Below are 15,910 nucleotides of genomic sequence, written 5' to 3' on the forward strand. Positions count from 1 at the left end.
ACAAGCACCGGATATATGACGCCATCGTTAAAAGTATCGTGCTCTATGGTAGTGAAGTGTGGCCTTTGACGAAAAGAACGCAAGAAATGTTGAGGGCAACTGAAATGGATTTTTGGCGGCGATCTGCCGGCATTTCGAGACGGGACCGTGTCCGTAATGAGAGAATTCGCCAGGTGATGAAGGTTGAGAAAGATATCGTGCACGACGTCATGTCCAGGCAGTTATGCTGGTATGGACATGTGCAAAGAATGTCGGAGGAGAGGTTGCCCAAACAAGTTTTGGATTGGGTACCACCTGGGAAGAGGCGACGGGGACGTCCCGTAAAGGGTTGGCGGCAGGGCGTTGACAAAGAGATGTTGCGGTGTCAGTTGCCCGATAACCTCTGGGAAGACAGGCATATGTGGCGCTTGGGTGTCGTAGAACGCCAGAGTGCGTTATAAAGCGACTTTATATATATATATCAAACAGGGGCGGAAAAGGTGTATGGGAAAGTGCATACGTAATGTGCAGATTTGCCCGTGAACCTGACACATTGACCATTCAGAAGAATTTAATTCAATCCGTTGAATAATTCATCGCTGATTATCGGTGTGTAAGCCTTACACAGGTGCTACAATATAGCCGCGGCTGGCAGTCGAAATTATTTATTGCTTAAATAATGTTGTTTGTTTTCTTTCCTATCTCGATGAAATGGGTGTGTGAGGGTATTCGATATTTTTGGGAGGTCAAAAGACCGACCCTTTCCCCTTTCTTGAGAATACAGTGATACATAGTGGCTTTAATGTGTTTCTGATAGTTTTATAGTTTTTTTTTTTTTTTGGGACAGGCATGTCAAAATTAAGCTGCAACAATTGACACTTGAACAAATGAGTTTGATTGAGTGTCACAAATGAAAAACGAGGCGTCGAATTCCTTCCTCACACTGATACGGCATCTAACGTTGCGTTCAAATCTCCAGGATGAATGCCAATGCAACCCCCGCATGTTGTGACATTTTTCAGTGTGATTTATGCCAAAATTATCGTGGAACATCACTGGAATCGCTCGGATCTAGAGTACAGACTCTTGAAAACAATGAAAAGAAAAAATACTCTTGATTCAATCGGATTTTTGCTTGAATCAAAAGAAAATCCGCTTAAATTAAGAGGCTTGTTTCTCGATTTAAGCAAAAATCAGATTGAATCAAGAGTATTTTTTCTTGTCATTGTTTTTAAGAGTCTGGACTCTAGATCCAAGCGACTTTTTTTCCAGAGATTCGTCTGAACTCTGGTAGGAATGACTTAATTTTGAGTTATTGAGCACACCATGGACACTTTTCTCGTGCGTTTCTAAAGGAATTGAAAAGAACAAAAATAAAGTTATCTAGGAATGACCCGGTGGAAATTTGAAAGGCTGCAATGAAGATGCGTCTTTTTTACTTTTCTCCTTGATTGATGTGTCAAGCTTCTAAGAATATTCCTCTCTTTGACAACGATGGAACTCACTCAATCTGATTCAAGACGCGGCGAGGACCGCGAAACGAGATGGAAACGTGCGATTACTAAAAACCAGTTGCCGCGATGCCAATTAGCTGGCGAGCTTTCGGGTATCTCTGTGAGATTGAACGTAAATTAGATAAATCTGAATAATAGTCTGGCAACACTGAATTTATGAACCAAAATATGACCGTGGCGTCTCGTCTCGAAGCTTGAGTAATCTGGGGGGCTGTGCTTACCCACACAGATTTTTACGAGCTTTTTCCTCTGTTTTTCGTGTCGCTACCAGTGGATTGGCGTACTTTGCGATAAGTTGATTGATATGCCATTTAAACCTATGATAAAGGATCGATAAACAAGGTGTTCGCAAGGAACAACAAATAATTGATTCTTTACCACAGCTTCTTATGGGGAGATATCGATAATCGATTATTGATCATGACCCATTCCTCTTGGTCTCGAGCCAAAGTTCCGCTACTTTTTTTTCCTTTCTTAAGTTTTGGTGCTTGATTGGACCAATATAAAAGGACGAGTCGCTACTTTGGCAAGTTAGACAGCGAGTTAGAGGTTGAATCTCACCAACCGGTAAAAATCATAATCTGTGTCAAAACATGCATACATAAAGCCGCTTTTATAGCGCAGCCTCGCGCTCTGCGACGCCCAATTGCCATTGCCCCCTATCCTCCCAGAGATCATCAGGCAATTGGCACCTTCTGATCTCCTCCTCCACCCCTTGTCGCCAAACTTTCACAGGACGTCCACGCCTTAGCCTTCCGGGAGGAACCCAATCAAAGACCTGCTTGGGCAACCGATCATCTGCCATCCTTCGCACATGTCCACCAGACCAACTGCTCTGTGTCAAAACACCAAGTTCAATGTCTGAATATCCTAATTCTAACGCCTTGCATACACAAACAATAGGAGGGGGAGATTCAGAAAGTTTGAACCATCTTCGAAAAATTATTTTTCTCGAAAAACGTCATTATCCCCCCCCCCTCCCATGAGAAACACCCATGAGACATTCCTTACCTTATGAAACATTTCTATGGCCACACCACTGATCTGAAACAGATTACGGATTAGTTATTCCCGATCAGGCAGTGCGGTGCCCCGTGACCTTTGACCGTGAGCGGTGTCGAATTTTCTTGGCGGTGCGCGGTGTAGCAAGTGAAATTTCAGGCGGCCCAAGATCTTGATCTTTGTTGACGTCGGCGACGCGGACGCGGGTCGTTTCGAAACCGCACGAATTTACGAGCGTGTCTCCCCCCTGGAGCCGAAATAAGGCCAAGGACTTGCTTCACAACTTTGCGCCGGCTCGCGCCCGCGAAAAAAATGCACCCTCCCCCCCCCCCAACCACCGCCTCCACTCAAAATAACCGGCTACCGAAAATATTCAATGGGTTCTATTACAAAATACCGTTTTAACGTTTGGATTTCCAGCGCACACGATCAATTTTTCATTTGGCGTCGCACGGTGGATCGAGTCAATGGGAGAGGTTGGACATAATTTGGAAACTTTAAAAGCTTAAAACTCCGTTTATACATTGGCGGATCCAGCAAATTGGCAACATTGTTTTTCTCCACTTAAACCTATGGAAATGTATCGATTCTTGGAGGGACCAGATGCTCCAACAAGAATCGATTATTTAACATTGGTTTAAATGGAGGGAATCCGGTGTTGCCAAATTTCTGGATCCGCCTCCGCGTTTATAAATATTTTTGAGGTTCTAAAAGTGGCTCCATTGGTTTCCTCGTAAAATTTTCCTTCCCTGCGCACCCCTTGCAATTTAAAATGTGACGAAATAAGTATCAAAATTTGCAGCTTTAGTAAAGAATTCCATGACCGAGCTCTCCAATTGACTCGATGCACTGTGGGTAGTCGGAAATGCCTCCTGTTTCGCCCACAAATCCTACAAATTTGTGGTGAAATAAGTTTTGGGTGCAACTTAGAGACATTACTATGCAGGTAAGCCTCTCCCCACTAATTTTGAACCCATCACTACAACTGGTGATACAATATTTTTGGGGTTAAACTGGGTGATTTCTGATGATCCATTGCATTTCGTAGTGAGACATGGATTTGGGACTAAAATGCAAGTAGCGCATACCTACGATGACAATCTTCAAGTCAATAGCGCAGCTCTTTCATGTGAATTCTTCTACTTCTTATGTGTTTTTGGGTTCCCTGAAACACTTTCAATGAGAGCTTTCCCCACCCTGAATGTTTGTGGTTTTATTTCAAGGTTCGTTTCGTTTTGTTCTCAGGATCCTAAGTCGTCCGTATAACCACATCTCAGGACGACTGTAGAACATGGATTTCAGCTCGGCGCCCCTCAATGACAGCTCCAGTGGCTGGATTAAACACTGGAAACAGATCACCGATGAGTTCAAACCAGGTTTGAGATTATTTATAGTTTTGCAAAACATATTTTTACGATAAACATGCGTGGAAAAAGCATTTCAGAGAAATAATGTAGGTTCGGGTCCATTAATTTTCTTCAAATTATCGCACGATAACATATTTTTGTGACTAGTTTTGGGAAAAATGAGAATTTTATTTTCCTCATAAATTCGAATATAAAGTTATTGATATCAGTGCACAGCAAGAGGGAATTATGGAAATGTTAACATCGGTGAGTGCCATTTGACGAAAGTATTGAAATCTGCGTATCTTCATTGCGCCGGTTAACAATTTCATATTGGGTATTATTTTTCTGTGAAAAAACTAAGCAAAATATTTCCTCGGAATTCCCTGGGAATATTTTTGAATAAAAGAGAATAACTCATATATAATTTAAAGAGTAAGTAGCAAGTGTTGGTTGGATTTCTCTCTAAAATTAAAAAAATGAACGTAGACTTACAACGACCCTGCAGAGGAAACGTATTTTCCGACTTTAGCCATCGATGGTAAAACTACGATGAACGGCATTCTTGACCACATTTCTCGAAAATGTGGATCTGAATACACTTACTGATAATTTTTCCTACATACCTGTCAAGGTTTTTAACCTATATTTAGACAGAGCTTACAATAAGTATTATGGGGCCACGTAACAATACGTAACATGTTGGGAAAAAGTAAGTTAAGTGCGGTTTCAAGCGCAATTATGCGTACATTTTCTTCTGGAAAATTCAATATTGAGACAGAGCATTCTGATAGAATAGGGGTCAAACTTAAACTTTAACATTGGGCCCTATGTGGGATTACAATTCCACATTTCTTTTTCTCGGTTTCAACTTGACGTGGTTTGGTTAAACTCTGCTGAACTTGGCCCATTTAACTCTTCGTATACCATACTTTTTCACTCCGAACTTCACGTACTTTTGATTTGTTTATATTTATAACCTTAAACGTTAATTTGATTGCAGACAGAGAAGTCGACACCTGGTTCCTTATGGGCTCCCCGTGGCCAATGATGGTCATCCTCCTTCTCTATCTACAGTTTGTCCTCAAGTCCGGCCCGGAGATGATGAAAAACAGGCCGCCCCTAAAATTAAGAGGCCTTATAATATTTTACAATACTTTCCAAATTTGCCTCAATGGAGCACTGTTCTTCTCAGTGAGTTATAGTTCTACATATAGATAAGAATGACACACAAACATAATTCAACGAAACAAAACACAAGAAAATTGGAAACCATGGCTAAAAACGAACAGAATGCCTCGGATGTTACGGCGGTTACGGGGTGGTTTGAACCTCCTGCTCGACCAGGAAATGAAATTATAAAATAAAAAAAAACCCAGACCTCTATAGGTGACAACGGAAAAGATAGGTTATCACAGAGGTATAGAACACATGGATATGTTTATTAAGTTGTGTCACTTTAGTTGACGCAGTGTTTATCTTTCAGTTACGATACGTTACTAGAAACTCCTGAGAGGAAATTCGGTACAGAATTAAATGCATTTCACGCCCTCATTGGTACAAAAATTGAAGAACATCCAACTCAAACAGCAAATAAAGGGACAAGAGACCCTTCATTAGTATCTTGGCAATGGTGGAAGCTTTTACTTCCGGAACTTCTACTTTCAACACTAGGATTGTTAACAACGTGTTAAGAATTTTGTTTGGCAAACAAACCAAAATTTGGGAAACTCGTTTAGCTCATGATGTCAACCGAATCTCGTCATCCACTTAAAGGGTAAGATGATTTTTGCCCGGAAGTAAACATTTTCACCTGTCGCCAAGAGGCCAATGGGAGGTCTTGTGTCTCTGATTCCTCACGAAATTGGAATGAGTTTTTCCCTTGTATTCTCAGCAACCGGTTTATCAACACGACTGGACAAAAATTGTGTCACTGAAAATGTTTCTTTCTCTGGAATCTGGGGTCTATTCGTCGTTTTCCGCACGAAGGAACGTAACTCCACGCTTGCACAATTGACTCAAACAGTCCAGTTTTTTTTACGAGAATAAACCTGCATAAATTTCGTCGAAAATTTGTCTGCTTTTTGCATGAGATCAGAAGAAAAATGAGGGTATGGATTCGATCGACATGAATCGATCGAAAAATGAAAACGTGAATCGATCGACATGAATCGATCGACACCGATTCGATCGACACCGATTCGATCGACAAATTGTTAAAAAACCGGTGTCGATTCGATCGACATGAATCGATCGAAAAATGAAAACGTGAATCGATCGACGTGAATCGATCGACACCGATTCGATCGACTCATGGGCTTGTCGATCGATTCACGGGTTTGTCGATCGAATCACGGGTTTGTCGATTGATTCACGGTTGTCGATCGAATCGGTGTCGATCAATTCACGTCGATCGATTCACATTTTCATTTTTCGATCGATTCATGCGGCGATCGAATCGATACGGGTGTTTTTAAATTAACTGTCGATCGATTCACGTTTTCATTTTTCGATCGATTCATGTCGATCGAATCCATACCCTCCATGAAAAATTAGTGAAATTTGCAGTTAGAAATTCTCAAAATGCAATTTGCGTGGAAAAATCTGGCAACATTGAAATGCAGTTACGTCTTTTCACGAGGAAAATGACGTGGTTTCCCCTGGACAGTCGTCGTCATTAAAATCATATGATTTTCCATTGCAAAGTCGAGTTTTTAAAATTTAAAAGTCAAAACAATTAGTTTATTTTAATTATTTTATACATCTTTTGAACTTTGTTTTCATTTCAGTGTTTTGGAACACCTGGCTTCGTTTCCTATGTTTGGCGAGAATGCTGTCGACCGACCGCTGTGGCAGTTTCACCCCAGGAAGCTGCTCATCTACTCCTTGTAAGGATTCTGTCACCGGCATTGACGGATCCAGCAAATTGGCAACATTGTTTTTGTCCGTTTAAACCTATAGAAATGTATCAACTCTCGGAGAGACCAGTGCTCCGACAAGAATCCATAAGTTAGCATAGGTTTAAATGGAGGGAGTCCGGTGTTGCCGAATTGCTGGATCCGCCTGTGAGTTTGTCTAACGTGTTAATTCTACGTTCGTGGTCAGTAAATGAGGATGATTTTTAAATAGTTTTCAACAAAATAGATGTCAGACCAGCACTTTAGCAGTTCTTTTGGATATTCACGTCTACACCCTTTGCAGTACTGCTGAGATCGTGAATGCTAATCGATGGTGAAACGATCAGACCACGTACCTCGTTTGTGGTGTTGGAAAATCTCCGCTCCCATTTTATTTTTTTGAAGGAAAATATGCACATCAACATATCATTTTATGAAATTTTTTCAGAATTTTCATCGCACGGAGATGAACATCTCGAAGACGAACGTTTCGTCTCCGCAAAGAAAAGTAACGTCTCTGGTGAGGAAACTTTCCTGCGCAGAGAGGAAACTTTCATTTCCAGAAAGGCTACTTTCGTTTCCGGATAGGAAAACATTTCCCTCGAAAACAGCTACTCAGTGCAGAGGAGAGAAATGTTTTCTCTCCCGAGCAACTAATTCGAGGTTGGGAAAGGCATTCCTCTCCTCTGCATTGAGTGGTTCTTTTCGAGAGAAATGTTTTCTCTCCCAAGCAACTGCTTGGTGCTTAAGAGAGGAATGTATCCGTTCCTAAGCATAGACTAGTTGCTCAGGAGTGCTAACATTTCTCTCATTTGCACCGACTAGTTGCTCCGGAGAGAACACATTTCTCTGCTTCGCACTGAGTAGGTGTTTAGGAAAGATATGTTATTTCTTCTAATCATGGACTGGTTGCTTCTTGGCACCCAGGTTCCAATCAGGGCACCGATTCCCTGGTAGGACGCCTTCAGAGAGTCGAGTATGTGATGAGCTATAATCAGCACGCACAACGTATTCGTAACAACAATTTCTGCAGACGCTGCTGAAGGCGAATTTCTTTCGCATAAAACACCTTCAGAGAGTGAAGTATGTGATGAGCTAAAATCAGCACGCACAACATATTCGTAACAACAATTGCTGCAGACGCAGCAGAGAGCGAATTGTTCGGTTTAAAAAAAAGGAGTAAATGATAGGTAGTCTGCATGTAACAAGAGGGCATGTATTCGATCGACATGAATCGAACGAAAAATAAAAACGTGAACCGATCAATAACAATTCAATAGACAAATAAATACAAAAGCGGATCAAAATTAGTAGGAGACTTGCATTTACTATGAAAATTTCAAATTGCGATACCTTGAAATTAGGATCAGCCAAGATTTTGATTTTTCGCAATTTTAAGTCCACGTATACTACAGACTCACCCCATTTCCGAAACCATTTTTAAGTACATTTTTGCCGCACTTTTTTCGCTTCAAGACCAGTGTGTAGGGTAAAGAAGAAAATACCAAAATTTACTCTTGTGAGGTTACGTTGAAGACTCCATGAACCTCGGATGATAAAAAACCGAATTTGTAGGAGTTTTTATCAGAGACAACTGGGATATTTTGCTACAACCTTGTGGCAAGTTTTGCATCTCTTGAGATTGAAGGCACTTATAAAGAGTGGAACACAACACAATACTCGTATACAATAAAGCTGAAGGGCAGATAAGACTAATTCTTACTATCGCCGTTCATTCGTTAAAACCCAAAATTTCTAATACTTTTAAAAAATTTTACTATCCTCATGCAACGTGTATAGAGGGAAGGAGTTATCAGCAGTAAGTCTAATTTTTAATTTCGTTGTGCTGAAATCTATTCGCAACGAATTGCATTCCCTATCATAGGTCTACTTTCAGCCGTACGATAGTTTTTTAATTAAATCATTTTTCAATTTTTCAGTTCAATCGAGGAAGCTGGTGGTTTTTGATGGCCAAAGTTCTTGATCTCTTAGATACTGTAAGTACTATGCGAGAAAAACTTGTTTAATTGGACATACTTTTGCTGAAAGGAACTATGTGCATAGGATTTGCGTGCAACCTAGTTCCTCCTACCATAATACTAAAAGGAACTATGTTGCATGCAAACCCTATGTACATAGTTCCTTTTAGCATCAGGGCCGGATTAAGGGGGTGGCCACATGGGCCGCGGCCCATATGGCGGCAAATCGAGGGGGCGGCAATTTGCAATTTTTTAAAGTGTAGGTATAAAAAAAAAATCGGATTTATAAAAACAAAATTACAAACGAGAAAAGGCGACAAAATCTCTCATTTCCTGAGAGTATAGTAAATTCTAATTTTGTCGTCTCTTGGTGATGCTAGAGACAGCACCTTCAATAAGTCGAGTTAAGGAGAGAGACCAAACACGCAATTTGGCCTGGAACGGCGCGACTTAGAGGGAAATGGTAACGAGGACTTGAGATGAAAAGGAGGAGCCCTCGGCGCGGCAATCGGCATGTAACACATATTAGCGCCTACAAGACTGCACGAATACTTCACTCATTGCATCAAACACAGTGCGGTCATTGCGGTCAGCGTGAAACGCATAGCGCCTACAAGACTGTCGGAATAATTCACGCATTGCGCCAAACACGGTGCGGTCTGCGCGGCGCGGCGGCGGAAGTAAAAATCATTGATCCACCTTTTTGTTTTTTCTTTCATAATTTTCTCGCTCATTTCTTATGAATGGAAGGCCTTGTCCACACAGAGATAGGTTTACGAAACTTAACTTTCGCACAAAGTTCCGTGAATTTTTGCCTGTAGTGTTGACAGGGCTCTCCTAAAAAATTTGTTCTACACGAGTAAATGCGTCTTATGCACCCCTTCCCCGCTGACACGCTCATTTGATGGTTTTTATCGAGTTTCAAAACGAATGAGAAGGGGGCGGCAAAATACAGGCGATGCTTATTTTATGTGAGGTAAGCAATTCAATTTAGAAAAGCCTGGGAAAGCCAGTGATTTATGAAATATCAACAACCGAATTCCGTCATTCTCCGGCCAAACTATTACAAGCGCCGTGCGACGTTTAGAAATTTCCGCCGCCATTTTATTTTTTACAGGAAAATTGTTGGTTGAATCTGTTTGAAAATTTCACTGAATTGTATCGGCAGCACGAAGAAAATTCGGTGAAATTTTCGGACGGCATCTTTGATCAATTTCTCTGTAAAAGAATGAAATAGTGGCGAAAATTTTTAAACGTCGCACGGCGCTTGTAATAGTTTGGCCGGGAGGTGACGATTTATTCTCATGAAGTTTTCATCATTTAATTTCGCAGATGTATACATGTAAATTGTAGGTTTCATAATTTCTGTGACGCATTATCATCTGTAGTAACATTTTTTTTCCATCGGTACCTGGTAGTTATAGGCTTCCTTCTTGGAATTTTTAGAAAGACCCCCCCCCCCCATTTTTTTTAACTTTTTGCGCATTATCCAATAATGTTCTTATTTTGTTCATTTTTTCAGGTATTTTTTGTTCTCAATAAGAAAAACTCTCATATTTCGTTCCTCCACGTTTATCACCATTCAAGCATGATGCTGACCGTATGGTTCGGGTTTAAATACATCAGGCGTAAGTTTTTTACTTAACTCAATTTTTTCCTAGAGAAAGTAAAGAATTCCACTTCTTAGAAAAATTGGTAAACTTATACGTCTACGCAAAGTAGATTAACTGCACGGATAGTGGTAGTGTGATAGTTGAAGACAAAATTCATATTTGCATGAGTTCATCAGAATTTTTAAATAATACCTCAATCTCAATTAATATGCTTTATGTCAGAGAGCAATACATAATCATGGATTAGGTAATGATTAGAAATAAATCCAAGGTTCTATGAACGAACGTAAAAAGAATTACCTCAACTATCTGAAGGTCGGACGCGAAATTCGAAAGTAGCGCCTTTCAATAGTAGATACAACTATTCGTGCTCTGCGGATGTCCTTGTTGCATACACCCTCAGTTGAAGGCGCTTTCGCTCTCCTGGCCCTCACAACAACAACCCAGCGATACGCGAGGCAAGTTAGCTGTTGCAACTATGATATGATACGATGAAAGAGGAGCTTAGGGTGATAGTATTAAGAATACTGCTTTGTGTTTATGTCTGCTTAGGCATTTGATAAAATGCCTGATTTGACTGTTTACCTTCGACATTTCCATGAAATGCGAATGTGCATGAAGGCATTTGCCTCAGTTTCTCAATTTTGAATTTCCTACTCATCGTCATGGGTCGACAGTGAAATTCCAAAACCTTGTACCTCAAAGAGCCATTGGACAAGGTGCGTATTTACACATATTTTCTCATTAAAAGGATTTAAACTGAAATAAGGAATCGACTCACTTTTGGTGTGCTTGATATTAGATTTGAAAGAGTGACATTATGAACTTACTTGCAACAAAGAAAAAACGCAAAGTGAAGTCATTTCTTTAGTACGGAACGAATGAGCAGTAAGAAGCAACGTTTTTTTGAGTAGATCCTGAAGCAGACTACAGTTTAGTTAGTTTTTTAAAGTGAGTTTTAATTTAGTTAGTTACCTACAGTTAGTTTAGTTCTAGATCTATCACGAGTCATTCTAATAGTTCACTTTGTTTGCAGCTCTTCACTCAACATTACCCGGAGTATTGAACGCCTTGATTCATGTCATCATGTACACCTACTACTTAGTCAGTATCTTAAGCCCCGGTATAGGCAAAAAATACATCAGGATGAAAATGATTGTTACCAGACTGCAAATTGTAAGTAAATATTATATTTATAAAAAAATGTACAGATAGAATTATTCATCGTAGGGCCCATGATATATGTAGACGAAGTCGGAAAATGTTGGACTACGCAACGATAGAGTCTAGCGTGGGTACCCGCTTGAACTAAACAGCCTGTTTAGCTGCCCCAGCTACAACCAGGGCCGGATTTAGGGGGTGGCCAAATGGGCCGCGGCCCATGGCGGCAATTTTAGGGGGCGGCAAATTTTGCAATTTTTTAAATGTAAGTATTGAAAAAAAATTGGATTCAGAAAAAAAAATTACACGGAAAAAAAGGCGACAAAATCTCTCATTTCCAGAGAGTACAGTAAATTCTAATTTTGTCGTCTTTCGGTGATACAAGAGACAGAATCTTTAATTAGTCGAGTTCGGAACGACGCGGCGTAGAGAGCAATGATGATGAGGACTTGAGATGAAAAGGAGAGGCCCTCGGCGCAGCTGTCGGCATTTAACACACATCAGCGCCTACAAAACTGCATGAATACTTCACGCAATGCTTCAAACACAATGCGGTGAGCAGCGGTCGACGTAAAACGGATAGCGCCTACAAGACTGCATGAATACTTCACGCATTGCGTCGAACACAATGCGGTGAGCAGCGGTCGATGTGAAACGCATAGCGCCTACAAGACTGCATGAATACTTCACGCATTTCGTCAAACACAGCGTAGTCAGCTCGGCGCGGTGGCAGAAGTCAAAATCATTAAACCACATTGATGTTTGTTCTTCCACAATTCTTTTGCTCATTTTAATTCAATCATATTCTCACTACTAATTACACGTGTCCTCGGCGATTTAGCATTAATGCTGCCTTTTTTATTTACAGGTTCAGTTTGTGGTGATTTTAGCTCACTGCACGGCTGTCTACATGAACTGCCCTGTGCCTCGAAGCATAATCTACCTCCTCTTTTTCCACGTCACTGCATTCCTAATTCTCTTCCTCAATTTCTACATTAAGCAGTACATCATTAAGAAAGGCAATAATCACGAACTCAAGAGCTCAACAAAAAAAGTCTCATAGTTTTTAATACCGAAAAGTGCATTTTATTATTGAATTCCAGTTGTAATCTTGTTTTTTGGCTCTTGATTGGAGCGGAAAAATACGCTCCAGATTATGGACGGGTGATAAAATTTGCAGATACGCTCATAATTTGTTCCTAGAAAGTTGGTTTGGAATTTTCGAAGCTGGGATAGCAAATTTGGGTTAGCTTTTTTCGTGCGATACTACCAACCGTTCGGCTTTAAAAACCTGGCGTAAGAGAGTTAAGCCCCGAAAAAAGCATACCCAATCGAAAATGTATGTAATGGCATCTCATGCCTGCTGATTTATTTTCGGGGGAAAAACGCTAGATTGTACATCATTCGTAGTGCAAATTTCTGTCATTTTATGTGTTAAAAAAGGAAAATCAATCAGTGTCATTTTACGGAATCTTATGTACATTTTTTCCTTAAAAATGTTCCAAACATTTCAGGCAACAAAAGTTATTAAAAAAATGTTGGTGGTTTTTTGGGAGATTGAAAATATGGCAAAATCTCTTGATTACACTCATCAATGTATAACAAATTTCTAATATAACGCCTCATTGTAGGCTCAACTATGCCCTTTTCATTTCCACATAAAACGGTGCGGTAATTGTGCGTCCGTTTAAGTTCTCTGGAAAGTCTCCGGGTTCTACGAATAAAAATTAAATTTCAAGATGGCGAGCATGTGTCAAAATATTTACCTTAAAGCGCCAATTGAACAATGGTGATTTTCGGTGCAACGTAGCATTTTGGCACAAATCGGTTCTTTTACTAAGGCTCAATTAAGATTCGGATCACAATAATATTGTGAGCTTTGTTCAATGATTGTTTTTAGTTTGGTCGGTTATTTATTTTTACGAAGGTAGTTATTTTTTATTTTATTTTATTTTAATAAATTAATTTATTTTTTCAAAGCCCCATTTGTAAACAAATAGTAAAATACAAAAATACTTCAACATGTTTTTAGCAAAACTTGGGCATTTAAAAGTCAAGCACAGCAATCATCCCTTCCAAGTATAATAGTGAGCTTCAATGGTGTGTCAGAAGCGGATTCAGCGATTTAGCACCATTGACTTTTCTCCATTCAAACCTGTGATGAATAATCGATTCTTGTTGGGGCAGCTACCCCCTCCTAGAATCGATACATTTCCATAGGTTAAATTGGAGAAAAAAACAATGTTGCCAATTTGCTGGATTTGGTAATGCGGTGTGTGGAAGTTACCGAAGCATGGAAAAATGTTCCCAAAAATCCGAAAGAAAATATTCAGAACGATTCTTAGTTTCCGGGTGATGGTTTACAACTTTTGTCATCAAAATGATACACGCTTAACTAAAGGGTAATAACTACCGATCCAGAGCGAAACCTTTCCTGCAGGGATTCCTTAAAAATTGAAAGCTGCGACATTGGCATTTAAATAGGGAAAAATTTTAAATGGAAAAAAAGAGAGAAAAGAAAGTTTCATATCATTATACACGGGAAAAACGAGCTTTGTCTGCAAGTATTATCAGGAGAGGGATATTCTTCGAGTAAGCCCCACAGCTTTTTGATTTTATGGTGGTAACTAGTTCGGACAATGGATAAGCTTATCCAAAATTATTGAAAGCTGAACATTGGAAACCATAGGTATTTTGAAAATCTCATCCTCCGGGCAAAGTTTGTTAAATTGTCCTTAAACTTCTAGACTTTGAACTTGAAACTTCAGTTTTGATTAGACTTCACGAAGACCTATTTCCCGCGAGTGATAAAAAATGGAAAATGAAAAAAACCTGATTTGTTTAATATGAGGGGATATATAAATTCTAGTGTATTATTTATGATGAAAATCACTTCAAACTAGAAATTAATAAAAATGTTTGCGAGTATTGACTCAGTGGCGTGTCTATATCTTTTCTATTCTTTTTGTTTTGATGTGAACTATATTTGTAAAATCTCAACCGAGTAAGTAATCTATGAACTGTTGTTTTCATGGATTGCACAAATTCGATACTTTTGTTAATTAATACAATATCATAAAAAATCTCCACAATTGTGTTTTATTATTATTGTAATGATTACATCAGAATGAATGATTTTACACAAACAGCTCCTATAAGCGTGTCATAGGCCTCTTATATATATTGGAAAAACGTCTTTGGTAAAAACTGGGTTCATTAAAACGAAGAAAACTGGTTCTTTGACGGTTTCTCAATGTGTCGGAGGAAACGCACGATGTGCCAAGAAACTGACTTCTTGCGAGTAAAACTTTAATTGTATAGTGGCAAGAGTTTTATAAAGATCTTGATTTTTGAATTTTGAATTTTCCTCTCTTCAGGTGAGTCGCATTGATGTTTTTGACTGTCCCGTCAGCTCTCAGGTCAAAAACATCAACCTGAGTGAAAGGAAATTAAAATTTCAAAAATCAAGATCTTCGGTGTTTTTTGGATTAAGTGGAACTTATTATCATACATCAATAGAAAAGACCTCGAGAGGTCAGTCGTGAACACATTTTTGCCGAAAAATTGACTGAATTAGAAAATAGTATGGTTTTGATTCCCCACGTTATTTTCCATGAGAAATGGAAAAAGGTTCGTCCAGTGTCTGATTTGCTGGTTTCATACAATTTATGGAGCGAGAAAAATGCAATGTATTTCCTTCGTACGATCCAAGAGCATGAAATCAATATTTGATAATGGACCACTAAAGACAAGGTACGAATTTAAGCATTCTGATACATGTTTCTTAACCAGAATTTTACGTAGAGCATTGAGGTAAACTACATTGAGTCAACTTGGAAATCCCGCATGAATTTCCAGATTCTAGGCGGGGGCCAAAAAAGGCCCTTATCGATACCCCTCCTTTATAACAATGGTGACATTAACGCAATGCATTTGATTGTAAAAATATCAACCCGAGGAAATATAATGGGTCGATTGCACGCAAGAAATACAACCAAATAATATACTTGTTACGAGTAAAATCTCTCGAAAATCACGTTAAAAAAATCTGACATCCATTCCTCCGCGCACAATCTGCGTAAATAGCAACACGCTTTTTTCAAGTTTTCCGCGTTTGTGGGCAGCACGGACATGCCGCGTTGCTTCGAGCCACTATTTCGACCTGGAGGTGTTGCGCAGTATCATAGGAGATTGAAGGCACCCTAACGTATCATGCTTGATGGCATTTTTCAGAAGCACGACAAAAAAGAAATGTAGTCGAAAAACTTTCTAGGTCCTAGTATCCGTATTCAATAACGTTTAGCTTGCTGTTTGAATTACATAAGAAGAAAAAGTGACTTGATTCAAGCAAAAATATGCTCAAATTTACCGCCGAGAAGGTTTTCTTATGAACTATTGAAGAAAATAATGCTTTTATAA

General features: G+C 39.5%; 1 protein-coding gene and 1 long non-coding RNA gene across 3 annotated transcripts in view; one reads left to right on the forward strand and one right to left on the reverse strand.

Moving 5' to 3' along the window:
* LOC109032645 (very long chain fatty acid elongase 4) overlaps positions 1–14,583 on the forward strand; it is a 37,295-nt gene extending 22,712 nt beyond the window's left edge. For both annotated transcript variants that reach the window (XM_072301167.1, XM_072301168.1), the window contains exons 2-8: positions 3,741–3,871; positions 4,845–5,035; positions 6,631–6,729; positions 8,679–8,735; positions 10,240–10,345; positions 11,367–11,506; positions 12,360–14,583. In XM_072301167.1, coding sequence (XP_072157268.1) covers positions 3,787–3,871; positions 4,845–5,035; positions 6,631–6,729; positions 8,679–8,735; positions 10,240–10,345; positions 11,367–11,506; positions 12,360–12,554 — 873 coding nt within the window. In that variant the 5' untranslated portion in view covers positions 3,741–3,786 and the 3' untranslated portion in view covers positions 12,555–14,583. The remainder of the gene's footprint in view (positions 1–3,740; positions 3,872–4,844; positions 5,036–6,630; positions 6,730–8,678; positions 8,736–10,239; positions 10,346–11,366; positions 11,507–12,359) is intronic.
* The window catches only part of LOC109032639 (uncharacterized), a 61,210-nt gene that overhangs the window by 27,913 nt on the left and 17,387 nt on the right, over positions 1–15,910 (reverse strand). The gene's annotated exons all lie outside the window — the stretch shown is intronic.

This window comes from Bemisia tabaci, chromosome 6 (genome assembly GCF_918797505.1).
Source record: "Bemisia tabaci chromosome 6, PGI_BMITA_v3".
Taxonomy (NCBI): Eukaryota; Metazoa; Arthropoda; class Insecta; order Hemiptera; family Aleyrodidae; genus Bemisia; species Bemisia tabaci.